This window comes from Cavia porcellus, unplaced genomic scaffold (assembly GCF_034190915.1).
Source record: "Cavia porcellus strain 051 isolate PalLab524CR breed Dunkin Hartley unplaced genomic scaffold, mCavPor4.1 scaffold_8, whole genome shotgun sequence".
In the NCBI taxonomy this organism is placed as follows: Eukaryota; Metazoa; Chordata; class Mammalia; order Rodentia; family Caviidae; genus Cavia; species Cavia porcellus.
Genome location: NW_026947491.1, coordinates 49473722 through 49495165, shown reverse-complemented (window position 1 = coordinate 49495165; position 21444 = coordinate 49473722). Strand labels below are relative to the sequence as shown.

The window sequence follows — 21444 nt, the reverse complement described above, 5'->3', positions numbered from 1 at the left end:
ATAGGCAGCTGCTTATCTCAGCCACTAGGTTTTGGATTCTTCAGAATGGGGATTCAAACTTTTGTTCTCTGTACCCCTCTATATTTTTATTGCTGATAAAAGGGAATGAATTATTTAGTGTAAAGGGAGAGGGGTTCAGTGTCCGCATCTTTGTGCAGCAGCTCTGTCTTTCCACCAGGTGTCAGTCTGGCCCAGCCTGTTCAGCCACACAAATGTGAAAAGTGAGAGATTTATTGCCTGGTGCTTTTTTTTTTTTTAAACACAAGGCCTACATCTCTGTCCCTTTTTTTTTATTTTTATTTTGAGAATGGGATCCTAACTCACTAAATTACCCAGGCTGGGCTTGAACTTGCAATCCTCCTGCCTTAGCTTTCCAAATTGTTAGGATTATAGGAATATGTCACCATGCCCTATTAGTTTGTGCCCTTTTAAACCTAGGCATGAAGTACTGGGAAGAAACATTTCTTTAAGAAGTTTTGCTTGATCAATGTTTTGCATTTTTGCAGAAAAATTCCAGGATTGTGTTTCTGGAGGATTTCTCCCTCTTCACCCTGGTGTGTAGACTGACAAATCACTATAAATCCTGCACACTGCCACTTAAAGCATACATATTTTTTTATTTCTCATTTAGGAATCCCCATCATCTCTTGTATTATTTCACTTTTATAGAGTTGCCGTTTATCTAATAAACTTAGCTTCATCATTCAGGTGATCTACGTGGCTCGTCATCAACAAGTAATTCTTAACATTTGCATGTGTCCTAATTAGGAAATGATAGAATTATTTGACAAACAGGAGTAGCATACTGGAAGTAGAGGGAACCATTTGGGAAAAACACTGAGTTACGAAACAAAATTGAACATTGGAGGGACCACAAGAAACATGATATTGCCAGAGTTTCTTTTTGGGGAGATAAGGAAAGCACTGAACTACCATCTGTACCATGATGAAGAGTTTAAAGTTGTCTTTTAGGTATTCGTGAACTGTTGAAAGGAACACAAAGAAATGATAAATTACAGGTCCTAATAGGTAAAGCTGGAAGCAATGTGAGTGAATTGGGATGAGAACAGGGAGAGGAGCAGAATCGGAGGCCTAAACACTTCTCAGTGAAACAATGTGGACTCAGCTATATTAAAGATAGAATTGGTGGCAACTTGAGCATGAAGGAACAGAGGACTGGTTGGATGAGAGCAAGACGATGAGGAAAATGTTAAAGCTGAGTCATAGGTTTCTACCAATGAGGAGATACAACAAAAGTGTGTTGGGATGGGAGGAAGACAGTTAAGTATTTCATAGGGTGAATTTGAGGTCTTTGTGGAGCCACGAGGGGCAAATATTTTGAAATTTATATGGATATAAATTTCAAGACAAATGGGACTGGGGATTTAGCTCAGCGGCATAAGCACCTGCCTTGCAAGCGTGTGGTCATAAGTTCAATCCCTGGTACCGGTAAAACAAAAAAAATTTCAAGACAGCCCAGTGGGGTATCACACATCTGTAATCCTACATACTTATGAGGATGAGGTAGAAGGATTGCAAGTTTGAGGACAGTTTGAATAACTTAGCAAAATAAAAAATGAAAAGGGCTGGGGAATAGTTTAGTGGTAACATTCTCCTCGCCTTGATCTATCACACACACACACACACACACACACACACACACAATCAAGAGGAATGGATGTAGTTGAAGTCATCCAAGTAGAAGGTATAGGACTACAGTAAGTAGAGAAACTAAAGGCACAACTCCAGTGTTAACTATTGAGTCAGATTAGACTTGAGATAAGACATAAAGTGCTTACAGTGGACCCAACTCTAGCGAGCATTGATCCACACTGGGATTGTATCTGACTCCCTGCAAAGAAAGGGAAAGAAGCCAAGAGTAGGACAGATGAATGCTTTGATTACTCTGTTCTTGGATTATTCCATGGGGGGCCCTGACCTGATCCAAGTGCTAATTAGATCCCTCATCTATGGATGGCAGAGGGATGATGCCCTCAGAGCTTGGTGATTGTTCTGGACTTTGCCAGGAGTCAGCAGTCAGCAAAGCGTAACCAGAGAAAGAGAGGGAAGGGGGGCCTCAGGAGCTAGCCAAAGGGGCTGCTGGGCTGGCTTGTGCTGTGTTGGGGCCTTTGTCCTACACAATAGGAGCTGGGTTACTTGCTGACCTAGCATTCTGAATATGGGGCTGGGATAGAGGTTCTACATGGTAGAAGCAAAGATTGATGGTCACCTAGTCTATGATGACCATATCTCTACTCACAAACATTGAAATCCCTAGTGAGGATGGTAGGACATGATCATAATAAATTATCTTTATATGTGATTAATTCACAAGACAATTCATTTTTAGTGTAAGGCAGCTAATTCAATGTGTATATTGCTGAGATTTATTTGTCCTTGGTTCAACCCTACAAGTTCAATGAGGTAAATCAAAAAGGTAGGATTTTGTTTTGTTTTGTTTTGTTTTGTTTTGTTTAAGACAGGGTCTCACCATGTGGTTCAGGCTGGCCTCCAATTCATGGCAATCCTCCTGCTTCCGTTTTTTAAGTGCTGGAATTACAGGTGTGCACCACTAAGCCCGGCTTCAGCAAAGTAGGTATTTTTATGGAACTCAAAACTGGCTTACTTTTTAGGTCCTGGATATGAGTTGGCTAAGGAGTAACTGCAGGAAGTGATGAGTCATTCTTGGACCATCTTAGAGGCAGCAGTGGTAATCCATGGGACCAACTGTGGAGGAATGAAGCAGATCACGTAACTCTGCCTGCACATTCCCTGACCTATATACACCTGCTTCTTTCCCAGTAGTATGGACTATGTGTCTTATGGAACTTTCTTTAATGAATGGGGGAGAAAATTTAGGATTACTGGCCCAGGAACATCCAGAGTTTATAAGGTTGATCATTACAGTCAGTAGGAGATTACTCAGTTTTAAGTGCTGAGACAGATGAGACTCCAGGATGACTTACTACAAACCACTAAGACAACTTTGTAACCATCCACATTTTTATTTTACAAATCTTTTCTCCTCTTCCATAGTTCTTATTGGAAAAAAAAAACCAAAAACTTGTTTTAAATGATTGTATTCCAGGAAAGAAGAGTGAGAATCTACAGCTAAAAATTTTTTAAAGAACCCTAAATACAACAATAAAGTAGGGGCTGGGAATTTAGCTCAGTGGCGTAAGTGCCTACCTTGCAAGTATGTGGTTGTGAGTTCGATCCCTGGTACCAATAAAAAAGAAAGAGACAAAAAAAGAATAAAGTAGAGTGGTAGCCAAAAGGGAGAACAAGACAGCAAGGAGAAAAAATAAATAAATAAAGGAAAAGAAAAGAAACACAAGAAGATGAATTGAATGTTTCCTGGGTGATCCCAAGAGTGTTAGGTCCCAGGAATCTCCAGGAATTCCCCAAAGGCTATTCCTCTGCAGATTCTAATTGTCTGGTTACCAGTCTAGCCACTGGTGGTATCTCACTGGTTTGTTGTTTTATGTGAAGGATAAGGATGTCTATGGAGGACCTCTTGGATGACTCTCCTTGAACAAAGAGCAGTTACTTCCACTTTGGCTAAACCTGGCCCTGTGTCTATGTACTGATATGACAAGAGCTAGCTAAGCCATTTCCTTTTCCTTCAATTGGTTCTAAGCAATGTAAATAGGGCTAGCTGAGGTGCTGATGCATAGTCATTGAAGCTAGGTGACAGCTGCTGTTTTCCCCACCGCAGTCTTCCTAAATATGGTGGAGCCAGATAAATGTAGAGCCAGGTCTCCAGGGCTGTCAACTGGGTTGAGCTTCGAGATAAGAGGCTATGACCTCCCAGGGCAGAAAATTTCACACACCAGAGCTGAAGCACTGGCCCCCTAAACATTAAATGCTACTTCAGTTGTGTCATGCAGATCAGTCTTTCTACACAACCTTCTCTCTGTGTACTGCAGTGGTGTTTTCAGGCCTCCTACATAACCCAGCTCACAGTACTCATCTATTTCCCACCATTCACACAGTCACTCATTCTCATACCACTGTCTTCTTCAAGAGTTAATAAAATCCAGGCTGGGGCCTGGGTTGAGGACTTTGTTCTGAAGAACCTTCATCCTGGCTGACCTTAGAATCCCTTGGCTCTCCAGTACTATAAATACATCCCAGTGTCTTTATTCTTGCTGTGAGTTGTCTTGTAAGTGATAGATTGAAATTAACTTGCTAGAATTCCAATAGCATTTCCATGGGATTACAAATGTAAACTTCTACAAGGAGGGGAAAGGGTTCTCTATAAATGTCCTTATTTTTCTCTTCCCTTAAACTCTTTCCATTGTCTTCAAGATCATTTTTTCAGTTTTTGTTTCCTCTCTAGGTCTTGAAACCCAACTCCATGGTTAAAGAGCGGGAGAATGAGTCTCTAGCTGCACTTTCAGTGGTTCTGGTTGAAAAAAGCCAACATCTGATCATACCTTTTACCCAGGGACTCTGGGGTCAAAGAGTTAAAGAGCAAGAAAACTTGATAGGAAAGAAAGGGCCAAGGTGGGAAAGTGTAGATGCCTAAGCATGAGAACAAGTATGTTTTTGTGGTTCACTGAGGAGGTCCTCATTGGGGTTGGCATGGAGGTGGTGGATAAGGCTTCTCTCTGTTGGCTGAAGGAAGGAGAGAAGAGATGTTCTCATCAGAGAAGTTCAGCTCTCCTCTCTCAGGCTTCCTCTTCTTCAGGGGAGGCATATGGAAACACCTGTTTCTCTCCACCCAGTTCCACTCACCCAGACCTAGAAAAGTAGTCTTCAAACTGAATGTACAACTCCAGACTCAGCTAGCAAAGTAATTTTCTGAGAAATAAGGTTCCTGAGGAAATGAAAAGTCATCATCAAATGGAAAACCAAAACCTTTCCTTTTCTTCATTCCTAAAACCCAGTCAGGCAACTGGTACCTAGTTTCTTTCTTTCTTTCTTTTTTTTTTTTTTTTTTTTTTTTTGAGACAAATTCTCACTATGCAGTTCAGAATGGCAGTTCAGATTGAACTCACTATGTTTCCCAGGCTGGTCTCAAATTTGTGGCAATCCTCCTGCTTCAGCCTCCCAAATCCTAGGAATATAGGTGTATACAGGAAGCTTCTTACCCTAGTATAAATTACTGTGCAATTATGGTGGTGGTCTAAAGTGGCAGAAGGCCAAAGCTGGAACGCTTACCATTTCCTGCTTCTTCTTCAGCCCTAATTGCAACTCCCTTTCCTGTTTGCACACACAGAGAATTCCAATCGGTTCCTCATATGTCATCAATATCTGCCCATGCGCCACTTCTAATCAGAGGTCATATAACCCTCTGCTTCTCTGTATCTGGTGGAAGGAGACAGCCCAGCCTCCATGGGTTATATGTTCCTTTGCACATCCTCAACTCAATCCTTTTTCTACTTTTTGCTTCTCTATTACACCAGAGTACTCTAACATACACCACCATGGCCAGCTCTATTTACTGACTACCCCTTTATCTTTTCTTTCAACCACTTCCTGAGGGTTACTTGATCAAAGAGTTGAGGGTCAGGAGACCAGAATTATGATGTTAAGGTCTGGTTGGTTGGTTTTTGTTACTGTTTTGTTTTTGTGAGATAGGGTCTCTGGCCTTGAATTCACTGTGTAGCCCAGGCTGGCCTGTTCCTCCTGGCTCAGCCTCCTAGTGCTGGGATTATAGGCACGTGCCACCACACCCAGCTTTTTGTTTTCCCCGCTTGTTCTGGGCATTGAATTTAGGGTCTTCTACATGCTAGGCAAAGCAATTCATACCTCAAACCCCTGATTGGATTTTTTTATTTGTTTGTTTTTCTTCACATAACTGGGGATTAAACCACAGGTCTTCATACTGAGTTACATCCCAAACCCTTGTTTTTATTTTTTATTTTGAGGCAGCATCTTGCCAAGTCACTAAATCCTCCTGTCCCAAGTAATGCTGGGATTTCCAGGCTCCTGGTTGGGCTTTTAAAGGGAAAAAGAGTGAGCAGGAAAAGCGGAGACCAATGACAGAGCAGTGGGAGGAAGAAGAGCAGGCCAGTACCACCCCCCCACCCCCCCACCCCCCCAGCCATGGTAATCTTGCCTTCTGCCTTTCTCTTCTTCCCCAGGAGCTGCAGCATCAGCCCTTTAGACAGAGGTGCTGGCTGGAGGCTTGAGTGCTCTCATGTTGATCTTTGCAGATTCTGGGGCTTCATGCTCCAGTGGGAGTGCCATACCAGCCTCAGTCTCTCATACCTGCAGAAGCCACCCTTCAGCTTTTCTTGAGACAGAATCTCACTAAATTGCCCAGGGAGGGTCTCAAATTTACAATCTTGTTTCAGCCTCAGGGAATAGCTAGGATTACAAGTATACCCACTCCCCTCTTTTGTTCATCTAAAAAAGCTAGGCCAATAGGAAACAATGATCATGCTAATTATATGTAAATATATGCAAACACAAGTTTTAGAGTTCATCTCCAATTAGATTTGAAAGATGCTGGCAATCTGCTAAGTGAGGAGGTTTATGTGAAAGCAAATGGGCTGTGGTACAGTTCTCAAAGGGTTTTTGTTAACATTTGGGTTTGTTTGCTTGTTTTTCTTTTTCCTTTTGTCGTCTTGTTAATAGTTAATAAAGAAATACAGAAGAGATTATTACTCCGAAAAGCAATTCTAATGACTTTATTTAGTGTTGACACGGGTTGGATTAGCTGCCCTTTGCCCTTCTGTTTCTTCTGTTTTTTTCATTTTTATTGGTACCAGGGATCGAACTCACGACCGCCTGCTTGCAAGGCAGGTGCTTATGCCACTTAGCTAAATCCCCAGACCCCTGTTCTGTTTCTTCTTATAGGAACTAATTGGTTTGGTGAGATAACGCCTTCTCATTTATAAAACCCTCATCTAATAGCTCTTGTTTATTAAACTTTTTACTGTATGCCACATACTATACTGTGCTAGGTTCTTTCCTACGTTCTCTTAGGATCCAGAGGACATTGAGACTGAGAATTTATATTAAATTGATCCAACAGCTGGGCATGAGTAATCCACTCCAGTAATCCCAGCACTTCGAGAAGCTGAGGCAAGAGAATTGGCACAAATTTGAGGCCAGCCTGGGTTACATAGGGAGTTCAAGATTAGCCTGAACTGTATAGTAAAAAAACTTGTCTCAAAAAACAAACAAACAGGAGCTGGGGATTTAGTTCAGCGGCATAAGCACCTGCCTTGCAAGCAGGCAGTCGTGAGTTCGATCCTTGGTACTGATAAAAATGAAAAAGACAAAAAAAAACAAAACAAATTATCATTTTTCTGCCTTACACAGATCAAGGTTCAGATTTGCAGTGGAGAACAAATCAGATTTGGCTCTTGCTCTCCTGGAGTTTATATCTATTAGGAATCACTTGCCTACCTAGAAAGTAGGAAAGCAAGTACCCAGTGTTGGGGTGCACACCTACAATCTCAGCACTCTAGGAGGCTGAGGCAGGAAGATTGTGAGTTCAGGCCCAGTCTGGACAACTTACTGAGACCCTATCTCAAGATTTTAAAAATTTTAAAAAGGCCTACGGAGGCAGTTCAGTGCAAAGGCCTTGGGTTTGACCTCCAGTACCAAAAGAAGAAGAAGAGGAAGAAGAAAAGGAAGAGGAAGAAGAAGAAAGAAAGAAAGAAAGAGAAAGAGAAAGAAAGAAAAAAGAGAAAAAGTAAAGTGGTAAAGCCAGGATTGTTGCTATTACTGCCTTTTTTTTTTTTTTTTACAAAACCTAGCTCTGTAGTTCATGCTGGCCTTGAATGTGCAGCAACCTTCCTGTCATCAGCTTCCTACATCAATTTCCCAAATGCTGGAATTATGGACGTGTGCTAACACACCTGGCCCTATCACTGCTATTCAAGGGAGGCACATATGCTGCTGAGCTAAATCCCTGGCCCCCAATGTTTATTTTTAACAATGACTTTCTTTCTTTCTTTTTTTGGCTTTTTGAGGCATAGTCTTGCTAGCTAGTTCAGACTGGTCATGAACTCACTATGTAGCTGAGGCTGGCCTCAAACTCACAGCAATCGTCCTGCTTTAGCCTCTCCAGTGCTGAGATTCCAAGTATGCACCACCATGCTCAGTTCTCTGTTATTTATGAATTTTGGTTTCGCAGAATATTCATTTGTTCATTATATCCCCTCTGCACTGGCATTTATATGGCTGTATTTATCTATGCATTCGTTTATTTACTTACTGTCTTATTTTTTTCGTTTCTGAGACAAAATATCTGACACCCAAGTTAAAGTTGAAAAGGATTTTTGTTTGTTGTTTTTTGAGACAGGGTCTTCCCATGTAGCCCAGGCTGGTCTTTAACTTATGGCAGTCCTCCTGCTTCAATTTCCCAAATGCTGGCACTACAGGTGTGCCATCACACTCAGCTAGGAAAGGTTTATTTGGCTTATAATTCATAGAAATTTCAGCCTATAATTGGCTGGCTCTAAGGCAGGATGGCACATGGCAAAGGGGCAACAATTCAAAGGGGCAAGGCAGAAGGTAGCAAAAACAAGGAACCTTAGCAGCAGCTTTCTGCCTCTTTTATTTTATCCATTATACTTAGGTTGGGTAGCACACCTTTAATCCTAGTGCCCTTGATCCTAGCATTGCACTATGAATCAATTCCAGCATCACATACTCTGGATCCAACCACCCTGAAAAAGCCCCATCTATGACCACATGAGGCTTTGGGGGAGATCTAGACATAAGCCATAATATTTACTTATTTTGAAGTCCTGGAATCCAATCTGGGGTCCCATGCATGCTAATTGAGTGCTTTACCGCTGAGCTACACTCCCAGTCATGTTTATTTATTTATTTTTGGATACTAGGGATTGAACTTTTTTTTTTTTTTTTGGTCTTTTTCCTTTTTATCGGTACTGGGGATCGAACTCATGACTGTCTGCTTGTAAGGCAGGTGCTTATGCTGCTGAGCTAAATCCCCAGCCCCCTAGGGATTGAACTTATAACCTTGTGTTTGCCTGGCAGATACTATGCTACTGAGCTATATCCCTGGTCCAGTATTTATTTATTTTTTTTATTTTTTTATTTTTTGGTACTGGGGATCAAACTCGCAACCATGCACTTGCAAGGCAGGTACTTATGCTGCTGAGCTAAATCCCTGGCCCCCAATGTTTGTTTTTAACAATGACTGAATATCATTACTAACCATCAAGTCAACAGAAAAAGCAGAACCTTGACAGTCATAGAAACTCACATCTCCATGTCCATGTCCATGTCCATGACCCATTCCATCCTTTTCTTCTTTTTTTTTTTTTTTTGTCTTTTTTCATTTTTATCGGTACCGGGGATCGAATTCACGACCACCTGCTTGCAAGGCAGGTACTTATGCCGCTGAGCTTAATCTCCAGCCCCGCTTTTCTTCTTTTTACACTTTTTTTTTTCTTTTTTCTTTTTTCTTGGTACCGGGGATTGAACTCATGACTGCCTGCTTGCAAGGCAGGTGCTTATGCCGCTGAGCTAAATCCCCAGCCCTGCATCCTTTTCTTCTAAACCAAAATAAATATACTTACTATCTTGACTCGTGTTTATCCTTTTTTTGTGTGCGTAGTTTTAGCTCATCTACTTGTATTCTGAAAGTTATTTTTTTATTTAAATTGTTTTTTAATTTTATAAAAAGGTTATGTCATACATAATTTTTTGGAACTTTTCTCTCTTTTTTTTTTGTTGCTAACTTATTACCAAGATCCATCCCTATTATTAAGTGCCATTGTGTTGGTTTACTCATCTTGACTGCAGAATAATAGTCTTCTTTTTGGACAGGGTCTTGCTTTATAGTCCAGACTAGCTTGGAACTTGCTATGTAGCTAGAAATGGCCTCAAACTCACAATCCTCCTGCTTTAGCCTCCTGGGGGTGACTATATTCTGCTTTATTCATCCCTTCATTTTGTTGTTGATTACCATCAACAGCACTATGAATAGTGCTGCTCTATTCTTTCTTTATATATATTTTTTCCTGCTTCAGATTTATTTGTACAAAGAGCACAGGAGGACACCAGACCCCACAGATGGCAGCCCAGGGGTCACACCTGTCCTTCTGTCCTTTTGTTGCAGGCAACTGAGTTAGAAATACTATAGGCAGTGAGACAGGGCTGGGTCCTCAAAGGAGCCACTGCAGAAGCCCAGATACCTTGCAACTATCGGGGAGATAGACATCTCTTTCTGTGGGCCAGGCCTCAAGACAGAAGACCAAGCAAATACATCTATATCCTAGGTACTGATATTCTAAATAGTTTCCTATCACCCTGAGAGTTTCATTCCCCAATATCACTTTCATAGACAGACAGAGGCCTTTACTGTGGAGCCTTCATGGGGTGTTGGACACCTTTGATAGCCTGAGCTAGAGCAGATACTGGAGAGGTAGCCTAGGCTTGGGCCTTAGTTAGAGCTTGAGCCTCTTGCCAGCAAAGCCTGAGACCTTCAGCACTGTGGGCACAAGTATCCTTCCTGAGCTTGGAGTGGGCCATGCAGGCAAGTCCAGTGAGCTTGTGGTTCTCTCCCTTTGGGGTCTTGGACTTGACCCCCTTGGACTTAATAAGGGCCTTGATAGCTTCAGCATGTGCACTCATGGCCTTGGCATTGTTCGCTTGCCTCTTCTTTAGCCTTAGTTGAGCTGCTTGGCACATGTATGCCTCAGGAACTTGGGATCCCGCCGTTCAGAGATTCATATCTTTGTGATTGGTTTTTGTTTTGTTTTGGTTTTTTGGTACTGAGGATTGAACTCAGAATTTCGCACTTGCCAGACAGGTGCTTCTACAGCTGAGCTATATCCCTGGCCTATGACTGGGGTTTTTTGAAGTCATTTCTGTGACTGTGGTATGATTCGTGGACATGGCCATATCTTCACTGTAACCCATGGTTGTAAAGCACTTGGGACCAGAAGAAGAAAATAGTTCTAAATATTTTCATACATATCTTCTGATGTAAATATAGGAATGCTTCTGTTAGGTATATAGATGAAAATCCTGTATCAGAATATATGTGTCACTGGATGTGGTAGCGCACACCTGTAATCTCAGTACTTAGGAAGCTGAGACAGGAGGATTGTGTGAGTTCAAGACCATCCTGGACTACATAGTGAGTTCAAGGGCAGCCCAAACTATATAGTGAATTTCTGTTATATAAAACAAACAACAAACAAACAAAAAGAAGATATGTGTTTGTTAATCTTTACAGACTTGTAATATTCTGTGTTCCAAAGTGATTGTCCAAATTTATGCTCCCACCAGTAATCATAACTTTTTGTAACTTTGGCTTTTTTTTTTTTTTTTTTTTGAGACAGGGTTTCGCTATATAGTTTAGGCTGAACTTGTACTTGTTACAATCCTTTTGCCTTAGCCTCCCAAGTGCTGGAATTACAGGCATGCACCACCACAGCCAATTTTTTTTTCTTCCCTTTCCTCCCTTCCTCTCCCTTTCTCTCTCCTCCCCTCCCAATTTTTTGTGGTACTGGCTCTTGAGCCCAGGGCCTTACACATCTCATGTATGCTAGGCAAGTGCTCTGCTACTGAGCTACATCCCCAGACTTCTAATTGTGTATAAGTGTGAGTGTGTGTGTGTTTGGTACTGTCAGTATCCTCACCACATCTACACTGAAGTATCTGTTGTTACAGTCTCTGCCCTTAATGCCATGTGGTTACTCTCCTATTTAGAACGTTTGCTGGAGGTGGCACAAATCCTGCAGCTTCTCTGAGGTCCTAGGATCTGAGTGCATCACTGGGTGGGATGCAGCAAGGGTTACTGGCCCTGACATCAGGGAACGGTGGGGCTTCTAGCTTACAAGAAACTCCAAAGAATAGTGATGGATTCTCTTTCACGAAATCAGGAGTACCTGTCTCCTTGGGTACCTTATGTTCTCAGCAATTTTTCCTGCACATAGATGGGTTAGAGGGGCATGGAGAGTTAGGATTCCAGTGACCTGGTCATGGTTGTGTTAGAGGACGTGAAATCTACACATTTTTTCATACCTATCATTTTATTTCCTTCTTTTCACCATTTCCAGCCATGACTTTGTGAATTTAGGAAAGATGAAATACCACCCAACTTGCAGGTTTACACTACTGACCGACCCCTTTCCTCCTAGGTTCCAAGTACACTCTTGGCCTACACATGGAGAATAACTCCTTCCTCGTCTCTGTTTAAAAGGCCAGGCTGAGGGTTTGGAAAGGAAGGTGCTAGCATGGGGTGGGGGTAGGGAACCCGGGTTTGGAGAAAGCCAGACACAGCAGAACTATTCTGTTCCAGAGCTGCAGGGTCCACAGATTCCAGCCCAAATCAGCCAATAGGAGAAGGCCCTCTAATCCCAGAGAACTAAAGAATTCTCTTCGGTTATCCAACTTCCCCTCTGAACCCCACTCCTTACCCCCCCTTACCCCTGCCCTTACCCCTGCCAGACTCAGAGAAGCCCAATGCCCCCAGAAGCACAGCTGTATACCCCACGAAGGGAACTCAGTTGAATGGAACTTCCAAAATTTAAGGACTGTTCTAATGTAGATGTCAATCAGCACTATGAACCCCAACTTTGACACAAACAGAAGGACAGAGTCTTCCTGTCCCCTCGTCCACATGTCTCTCATCTTTGTGGTTTGTGGCTGTCTGGGATCACCTCCCTATTGAGGAAGGAAGGAAAAACCCAGCAGCTTTATCAGATGAGCAAGACTTCAGCCGTGTGCAGCATTTCAGGGGTTAAGAGGCCAGGCCAGCTGCCTGAGCCTGCCCCTCCCAGGGATTAGTTCTCTATAAAGGGGGCTGTTCAGAGCAAGCCAAGGGGGTGTCAGGGACCCAGGCACCATACCCATCCCCCTTGCCATGTGGGAACTGCGATCTGCCTCCTTCTGGAGGGCCATATTTGCTGAGTTCTTTGCTACCCTTTTCTATGTCTTCTTTGGGCTTGGGGCCTCACTGCGCTGGGCCCCCGGACCCCTGCATGTCCTGCAGGTGGCTTTGGCCTTTGGCTTGGCCCTGGCTACATTGGTGCAGACAGTGGGCCACATCAGCGGAGCCCACGTCAATCCTGCAGTGACTTTTGCCTTCCTTGTGGGCTCCCAGATGTCCCTGCTCCGAGCCTTCTGTTATATGGCAGCCCAGCTCCTGGGGGCTGTGGCTGGGGCTGCTGTACTGTACAGTGTTACCCCACCTGCTGTCCGAGGAAACCTCGCACTCAACACGGTAATGGTTGGCTGACGGGCTAGGGGAACCTGGTGACCTGCTCTGTTTCCCTGATTCCCTGCCTGGTACAATGTGTGTGTGTGTGGGGGGGCTGGTTGTGGTGGTGCATATCTTTAATTACAGTACTGGAGAGGCTGAGGCAGGAGGATCACTGTGAGTTTCAGGCCAGCCTGGGCTACAAAGTGAGTTCAAGGACAGCCTGAACTGTACAGTGAAACCCTGTCTCAAAAGACAAAAAAAAAAAAAAAACCCTGCATGTATGTTTATATGTTATGCAGGCATGTGTGTGCCTGTGTATTTATGTGTATATGTGTGTGTGTGTGTGTGTGTTTAAGATTGGGAGCATCAACAGGCAACTTGGAGGGATAAGAAAACCATACAGCTGGGGCTGGGGATTTAGCTAAGCACCTGCCTTGCAAGCAGGCGGTCGTGAGTTCGATCCCTGGTACCGATAAAAATGAAAAAGACAAAAAAAAAAAAAAAAAAAAAACCATACAGCTATGGACTAAATCAGAAAGACTGATTTTGGATTCCAGCTTTACTTCCAATTCCTTTCATGTTCTTAAGGAAATATAAATTACCTTACAGGACCTCAATTTTCTCTTCCACATAACTGGGTACAATAATTTCTACTACAAAAGAGTACTCCTGGAAGAAATTAAGATACGAATATAATTATAATGAAGGGGGTTGTATAGCCATCTTCTCCAAGGAACTGAGGCCGGAAGAGAGTCCTTGCCTGGCTGGGAAGCCTTAAGGAGGTAATGCTGTGGCAGCTCTGGTGAGCTGCCTCCTTTTTTTTCCTTTGCCCAGTTACACGCTGGGGTGAGTGTTGGCCAGGCCACCACAGTGGAGATCTTCTTGACACTCCAGTTCGTGCTCTGCATCTTTGCCACATACGATGAGAGGCGAAACGGCCGCCTGGGCTCTGTTGCTCTAGCTGTTGGCTTCTCCCTCACCTTGGGACACCTTTTTGGGGTAAGTAGTATAGGGGAGCAACTTCCTGCTCAAGGGTTTCAGGGCCCTCAGACTTTCTCCAATTTTTTTTTTTTTTTTTTGTCTTTTTCATTTTTATTGGTACCGGGGATTGAACTCATGACCGCCTGCTTGCAAGGCAGGTGCTTATGCCGCTGAGCTAAATCCCCAGCCCCGCTTCTCCAGTTTTTAAGGATTCTTCCTGCCCATTCCACTGTCAAACATGACTGTGATCCACCTGTTGTCAGCTGGCACAAAGGACTCAAGCTGCTCTACCCTTTTGTTGTAATTACTGTGTTTAGCCCCCAACTTGCAGGTAGAAATGCACACGATAGAAGGGTTGGGGTTTGCCTGTGAGTCCATCATCTGGGAATGGAGGTTGTCATGTAGGTTGTCTTTTCCTACTTGCTGCTGGCTGGAAACACATTACCAGCTCTCAGGGCCATGTGGGCTATGATGAGAAGCTGGGAGCAAGGGGTGGGGAGTTCTCAGTTACAACTGTTTCTCTCCCCCTCCCCCCTTTATTGTTGTTGAGACAGAGTCTTGCCATGTAGTTCAGGCTGGCCTTGAACTTACTTTATGGTTCAGACTGGCTTTGAACTCCTGGCGGTCCTTCTGACTCAGCCTCCCAAGAGCTGGGATAATGGAATGTGCCATCATGCCTGGCTTACAACTATGTCTCTTGCAGATGTACTATACTGGTGCAGGCATGAATCCTGCCCGCTCCTTTGCTCCTGCCATTCTTACTCGGAACTTCACCAACCACTGGGTGAGTGAGGGGAAAGGGACAAGAAGGTTCCAGGTTTGGTTCCTGTTTTCCTTTTGGATATACTGGCTGCCAGGCCAGCACTCAGCTAAGGGGGCTTTGAAGAGCACGATATGCCTGTTTGAACAGGTTACAATATTTTGCCAGAAAAAGATCTTAGTTAAGAGTCATGATTCCAGTACTGGAGGCTGAGGTATGAGATGATCTGAGTCCAGATGTTTAAGTCCAGCCTGGGCAATATAGTTAAATCTTTTATTATGAGAGAGAGACAAAGGCAGAGAGAGACAGAGACAGAGAGAAAGACAGAGAGAGAGAGAGAGAGACAGAGACAGAGACTGAAAGAGAGACAGAGAGATGGAGAGACAGACAGAGAGAGACCAGGCATGGTGGTGAATGCTTGTAATTCCAGCACTTGGGAGGGTGAGGCAGGATTGTTGCAAATTCAAGGCTGGCCTGAACTATATATAGCAAGAGCCTCTCTTAAAAAAACAAATGAGAGAGAGAGAGACAGACAGACAGACAGACAGAGAGAGAGAGAGAGAGAGAGAGAGACAGAGAGAGAGAGACAGAGACAGAGACAGACAGAGACAGAGAGAAAGAGAGAGGAAAAAGGAAAGGAAGAACAAAACAGAGCAGAAAAGGTTCTTGTTCACATTTTTCCTTTTCTGGCTAAATATAAAAGTCAAAAACTTCTGTTCTCATAACTCAGGATGTGTATAAGTGCCATATGGTCTGGCCCCCATCTCATTTCTCACACTTTATTAGTCTGTGTGTGGCCACTAGTAAATAATTCAATTTTTTTTTTTTTTTGTCTTTTTCCTTTTTATCGGTACCGGGGATGGAACTCACGACTGCCTGCTTGCAAGGCAGGGGCTTATGCCACTGAGCTAAGTCTCCAGCCCCAATAATTCAATTATTTTGAGCCTTGTTTCTCCAACTATAAAATGGAGTGTTATGAGAAATAAGTGTGAAAATTATGTGCACAAAACATTAGCACAGAATCTATCATTCATTTATGTTGTTTTGGCCATATGTAAGATTTTTAAAAAGGGGCTGGGGATTTAGCTCAGCGTCATAAGCGCCTGCCTTGCAAGCAGGCAGTCGTGAGTTCGATTCCCGGTACTGATTAAAAAAAGAAAAAAGACAAAAAAAAAAAAAAAAAAAAAAAAAGATTAAAAAAAATCTACAAGCCGGGCATGGTGGCACACTCCTGTAATCCCAGCACTCAGGAGGCTGAGACAGGTGGATCACTGCAAGTTCAAGACCAGCCTGGGCTACAAAGTGGGCCCAAGGTCAGCCTGAACTACATAGTGAGACCATTTCTTAAAAAGACAACAACAACAAAAAATCTACAAGGCCGTAAACCCATTTTCTTTTTTGTACCAGGAATCAAACTCAGGACCTTATGCTTGCCAGGCAGGTGCTGTACCACTGAGCTAAATCCCCAGCCCCTGTAAATCCATTTTCATAGCAGCATTATTCACAATAATCAAGAGGTGACAGCAAACCCTAGTGTCTCTTGCTGGGTGAAAGGACAAACAAAATGTGGTCTATACATACCTGGGATATTATTCAGCCTTAAAAAGGAAGGACATTCTGACACATACTACAAATGGGTAAACCTTGAAGACATTTTGCTGAATGAAATAAGTCAGTCATAGACAGACAAATGCCTATATAATTTCACTGATATGAGGTACTTGAATTCACAAAAACAGAAGATAAAAGGGTAGTTGGTTGCCAAAGGCTGGATACAAGGTGAATAGTTAGTTATTTAATGACTATGAAGTTTCAGTTTTAAAAATAGAAAAAATTTTGCAAGTGGGTTGTACAACTATGTGAATATATATTTTTGTTTGGATTCGAGAATTGAACTCAGGACCTTGCACATGCCAGGCAGGCACTGTGCCACTGAGCTATATCCCCAGCCCTATGTGAATATACTTAACACTGTGGAACTGCATGATTAAAAGTAGTAAGATAAATTTTGTTATAAAGTATATTTTACCATCCCCAAAATTTTGAAAGTATTGCAAACTGATGACAGATAAAAATATATATGTGTGAGAAGGTATGAGACAGAGGACTAACAATAAGTCAGAAAAGAAATGGTGAGTTTGGAAGGACGGAGGAGTTTAAAAACAAACTGAAATTGGAGCTCAATGATTGAGTATACGCTTAGCATGTGTGAGGCACTGGGTTTAATGTGTATCACCACACAAATAAAACCTCACAATGGTTTCTTCTTAGATAAAATTCAGATGCATGTGAAAACTGTACAATGTCTTGATCCACTGAAGGAGTTAGGAAAAAAAAAGCAGCAGCCTGGTTTCTCCCTCCCTTTCCTGAGCCTGAGCGTTTCTGTTCTCTTCCCACAGGTGTACTGGGTGGGCCCAATCATTGGAGGGGGTCTGGGCAGCCTTCTCTACGACTTTCTGCTCTTCCCCCGGCTCAAGAGTGTTTCTGAGAGACTGTCTATTCTCAAGGGTACCAGACCCAGTGACAACAATGGACAACCAGAGGGCACTGGGGAACCTGTTGAACTGAAGACCCAGGCCCTGTAAAAGTTTCTGCTGGAGTGGGGGAGTAGAAAGCTGGGTTTCTGTGGAGGGGCCAAGCCAGTGCCTGGATGAAGAATGAGACTGTGGGGAAGGGCACGTACTTCTTTCTTTTTTTAACTTATGTGTGTGTTTTTCCCCCTTTTGCTGTGTGAAATCTTTCAAGTTGCATTCATGAGCTGGTTGGTGCCAACTTCCCTTCCTCCCCATCCCACCTTCCTTCGCCGTGTGGGCAAGATTGTGTGTATGAATGTGGGTGAGTGTGGCCATGTCAGAATTTTGGGGCACAGGAGCTAGGGAAGGGAAAAGAAGTGTCAACATATATGTCCCTCCTCCGGCCCAGTGTGGTGAGCACAGGGAACCTTAGGGTTAGGGTTCTGGCCTTTACCTTCTTTTCAAGTTTATGGCCCTTATTTCAGAGGGACTGAGGAGGTAGGGAGTTACTCCTCCATGAAGGCACCTGGAGAGAGGTGGAGAAGACAAAGCATTCCAAGTTTTGGGAGAAAGCACTCAAAAGAGGGGATGATAGCTGAGGTATTAGCCTCAGATCCACATGCAAGTGTACCTAAAAGTTTTGGGGGAGCCAGTGGGAGAATGTAGTCTACTTATCTCAGGGATGCTTGTCCCAAAGACTTGGGTGCAAAAGTGGCTCTGAGAAAAGTGAACACTGGGATTTGAGTTGTTGTGTAAAGCCACATAAACCTGTCTACATCCACTGGCTGGGTTGTCTGTTCATTCTGATGTAATGGATCTCTAGAAGGCCCTGGGACAGAGCTCCCAACCTAAATAGGAGGTGGGCAAACCTAGAATCTAGAAAATTAAGCTGCTTCATATCCCCTGGCAATGGCATTTATACCTCAGAATTGCTCCCAAGGATCAAACCAGACAATCTAACTCCTGGCGCAAATTTAGTAGAGAACAGGGGGCAAAGAAGCTTTGATTTAATTTATTTAGAGCAGCTGGGTGTAGTAGCGCACACGTCTGTAATCCCAGCACTCAGGAGGATGAGACTGCAAGACTGCCGAGTTTGAGGCCAGTCCACATTACAAAATGAGACACTGTCTCAAAAAACAAACAAAAATATATTTAGAGCAAATCCAGACGCTCTCCAAATGGCATCTATCATTTTTTATCACTAGCTCTAGTCTTATTTTTTATCTGTCCTTTCATTTCACAGCAAACCTCTGCTAAGTCTCCCTAATACCTCAGAAACTTATTTCTTCTATTTAAATGCTTAGTAATCCAAGTGATAATTCTTTGGAGCCCTATCTTGTTTTACTGTTGGCAAAATACACCACTTTGGCAGAGTCAGGGGACTCTCAGTTGAACAAGGAATACTTACTGATATCTTCTTTTTTCTTTTATGAGCCTCCAGCAAACCTCACAAGCGTTCAATTGATATCGATAGTATGAGACAACTCTAACTCCTACCAATACTTGAGCTCTCCTCTTCCAAATAAAATACAACTTGTCTAACTCACCTTTTAAGGCTTTGGAATAGTCCACTTTACCAGAAAGGATAGAATAGTCCACCTCACTAAAAACATTCGCCTCTAATCGGACCTTGACGCCTATTATAATCCAACAGAAAATTCTTAGCCCTGTAGCATTTCGGTCCAGACAGAAGATCGACTCAGATAAAAGAACCCTATGATCACTTCCCCTTTCCTTACCTGATCACCAACCCCCCCCCCTTCGCTTGGAGCAAGTGGACCTGCCCGACTCGCCCCGCCCCACTTACAGAACAGGCGGTAGTGGTCTCGCCTAGCCTGTGGCGGGAAAGGTTGCAGAGCTGCGCCTGAGGGCTGCTGGCTCCGTGGGGCTCCGGAGGATCCCCGGGGAGTGGGTGAGTGAGTGTGGCCACAGGGCTCTGGGTGGGCTCGTGTCCCTTCAGAACTGCAGAAGATAGCTTGAGTCTTGTGCAGTTTGCGTTCCCGCCACCTGGTCGAAGGGCAGGGGGCGGGATGTGACTGTGGACGCGCATGCGCAGCGCCGTCCCGGGCTCGGGAGCTATCTGTTCCGGGTTGTGCAGCTCTGCGCCCCTGGGCCTTTGGCGGGGCGCGGCTGTAATGCTTGGAAGCTGGAAACTTCAAGAGTAGAGCAGAGGTTCTGTGGAATTTCCAGTTGCAGCCTACCATCCAGTTCTCCGAAAAAAAAGATACGAGTGTTGTGATTATCAGGCTTCAGAATTGACAGGGCGCTTGATTTAAATCTTATATTTTTTGGGCCGAGCGTTTAACTCAGCGGCTTAAGTGCCTGCTTGGCAAACGCGAAGTCGTGAGTTCGATCCCCGGTACCAAAATCAATCAATCTTGGGTTTTTCTAGAACACATAACTCCCTTCCCTTCTGTCCCAGGGATGGAAGCCTCCATTCGGGTTTGTCAACTTCCCATTATACACAGACTAAGCATCGTCTTGAGTCTCAGTTCTTTTCTTTTGTTTTTTGAGACAGAGTCTCGGTTTGTAGTGCTGGCTGGCCATCAGTAGTCCAGGTTGACCTCGTGGTGACCTCTTGCTTCTGCTTTCCAATGCTGGGATCGCAGGCACACACTACCAAGACCATCTGTAGCCCTGGAATATTGAACCCTGCTTTATTTATTGTCATTGTCACTCAATTTAGTAAAAGGTTATAGAGCTTCTTCTGTGTACAGAGATGAGTAGGCCCAAGGTTCTGTACTTGAGAAATTCACAGACTAGTAGTAAAAACATGTAAATGAGACTTCTGCAGTTAGAGGTATGGCATGGTAAAAATGTTCTCCCTGACTTTCTTATTCCTCTTGCTCTTCACTTGCACACATACTGTGCCACCTCCGTAGCTGTAGCCCAAGCTGTCCTCCCTCAACCTTTATGTAGTGTCCACTTCAGTTTAGTCAAGCATTTATTGAGCACCTACATTATGCTGATTGTAGTAATCCCTAAGCTCTAGAAGTTTATATTTTAGTTCAGGTTTTTTTTTGTTGGTTTGTTTTGTCTTTTTGAGACAGGGTCTCCACTCTTCAGTTCAGGCTGGTGTTGGGCTCACTTTGTAGCCTTAGGCTGGTTTTGAGCTTGCAGTGATCTCCTGCCTCAGCCTCCCAAGTGCTGGGATTACAGAAGTGAGTCACAACGTCCAGCTTTTAGTGCAGCTATTACCAGGAGATTGCATTTAGAATCACCAGAGGAGCATTTTCAAGACACCTGGTCTAACCCCTGCCTACTAGATATTTTGATTCATTCAGTAACCAAGCTCTCAAAATTCAAAGATCTATAAGAAAAACTTCTTGTTCTTAGGCAGTCTGAGTCCGATGGGATTCACAGACAGTTAAATGAGAGAAGGGCATTGTAGACAGGAGTGGTTTGAATAAAAGATTTGAAAGATAACAGCAGGCAGATCATATAGTATTTTGTATTGTGGGCATGGGGGAGTTGTCAAACTTTGAATGTATGTTACTGGTAAACAATTCAAATAGCACCAAAATGGAAGATAACTATTTTTCTTTTTTTATCAAGACTTTATCGGTACATTTTAGATGTATGTAATAATCATATTTATCATAGAGAATTTGTACCTGTACATGATACAATTTGACCTTTTTTCTCACTACCCTGCCTTGAGCCTCTCTTCCCCTCCCCATTTACAAAAATTTGTTTTATTTTTTCCTCCTTTTCTCTCTTTTTTTGGGGGTACTGGGGATCAAACTCACAACTTCATGTTTGTCAGGTAGGCGCTTAGACCGCTGAGCCAAATCCCTGGCCCTCGTTTTTGTTTTTTTTTTTTTTTGGCCCTCGTTTTTGTTGTTGTTGTTTGCTCTTCCCTTCTTTCCTTTTCCCCTACCCCATTCTTGGTTCCCTGCCCATTTAAACATTTTCTTCCTATTTCACAATACTTATTATACATTTTGGTCCTTGTTTACAGTTTTGGTTTTTCAAGCCAGAGAAACAATTTGGTATTTACAGATGTATGTCCCATTTATTTCACTTAAGAGCATAGTCTCAAG

General features: G+C 43.3%; 2 protein-coding genes across 3 annotated transcripts in view; both read left to right on the top strand.

Moving 5' to 3' along the window:
* Positions 1-12774: 12774 nt before the first annotated feature.
* On the top strand, positions 12775-17645 carry Mip (major intrinsic protein of lens fiber). Its single transcript, NM_001172983.1, has 4 exons — positions 12775-13168; positions 13982-14146; positions 14832-14912; positions 17288-17645. The coding sequence occupies exons 1-4, from the start codon at positions 12809-12811 to the stop codon at positions 17471-17473; spliced, it is 792 nt and encodes a 263-aa protein (NP_001166454.1). The 5' UTR covers positions 12775-12808; the 3' UTR covers positions 17474-17645.
* A 1563-nt stretch (positions 17646-19208) lies between these two features.
* The window catches only part of Timeless (timeless circadian regulator), a 33796-nt gene continuing 31560 nt past the window's right edge, over positions 19209-21444 (top strand). For both annotated transcript variants that reach the window (XM_013159446.3, XM_013159445.3), the window contains exon 1: positions 19209-19313. The gene's annotated coding sequence lies outside the window, so the exon portion shown is untranslated. The remainder of the gene's footprint in view (positions 19314-21444) is intronic.

Coding starts and splice junctions, on each gene's coding strand:
- Mip (NM_001172983.1), top strand. CDS start 12,809: ATGTGGGAACTGCGATCTGCCTCCTTCTGGAGGGCCATATTTGCTGAG. Junction 13,169..13,981: donor GAAACCTCGCACTCAACACG/GTAATGGTTGGC, acceptor TCCTTTGCCCAG/TTACACGCTGGGGTGAGTGT. Junction 14,913..17,287: donor GGAACTTCACCAACCACTGG/GTGAGTGAGGGG, acceptor CTCTTCCCACAG/GTGTACTGGGTGGGCCCAAT.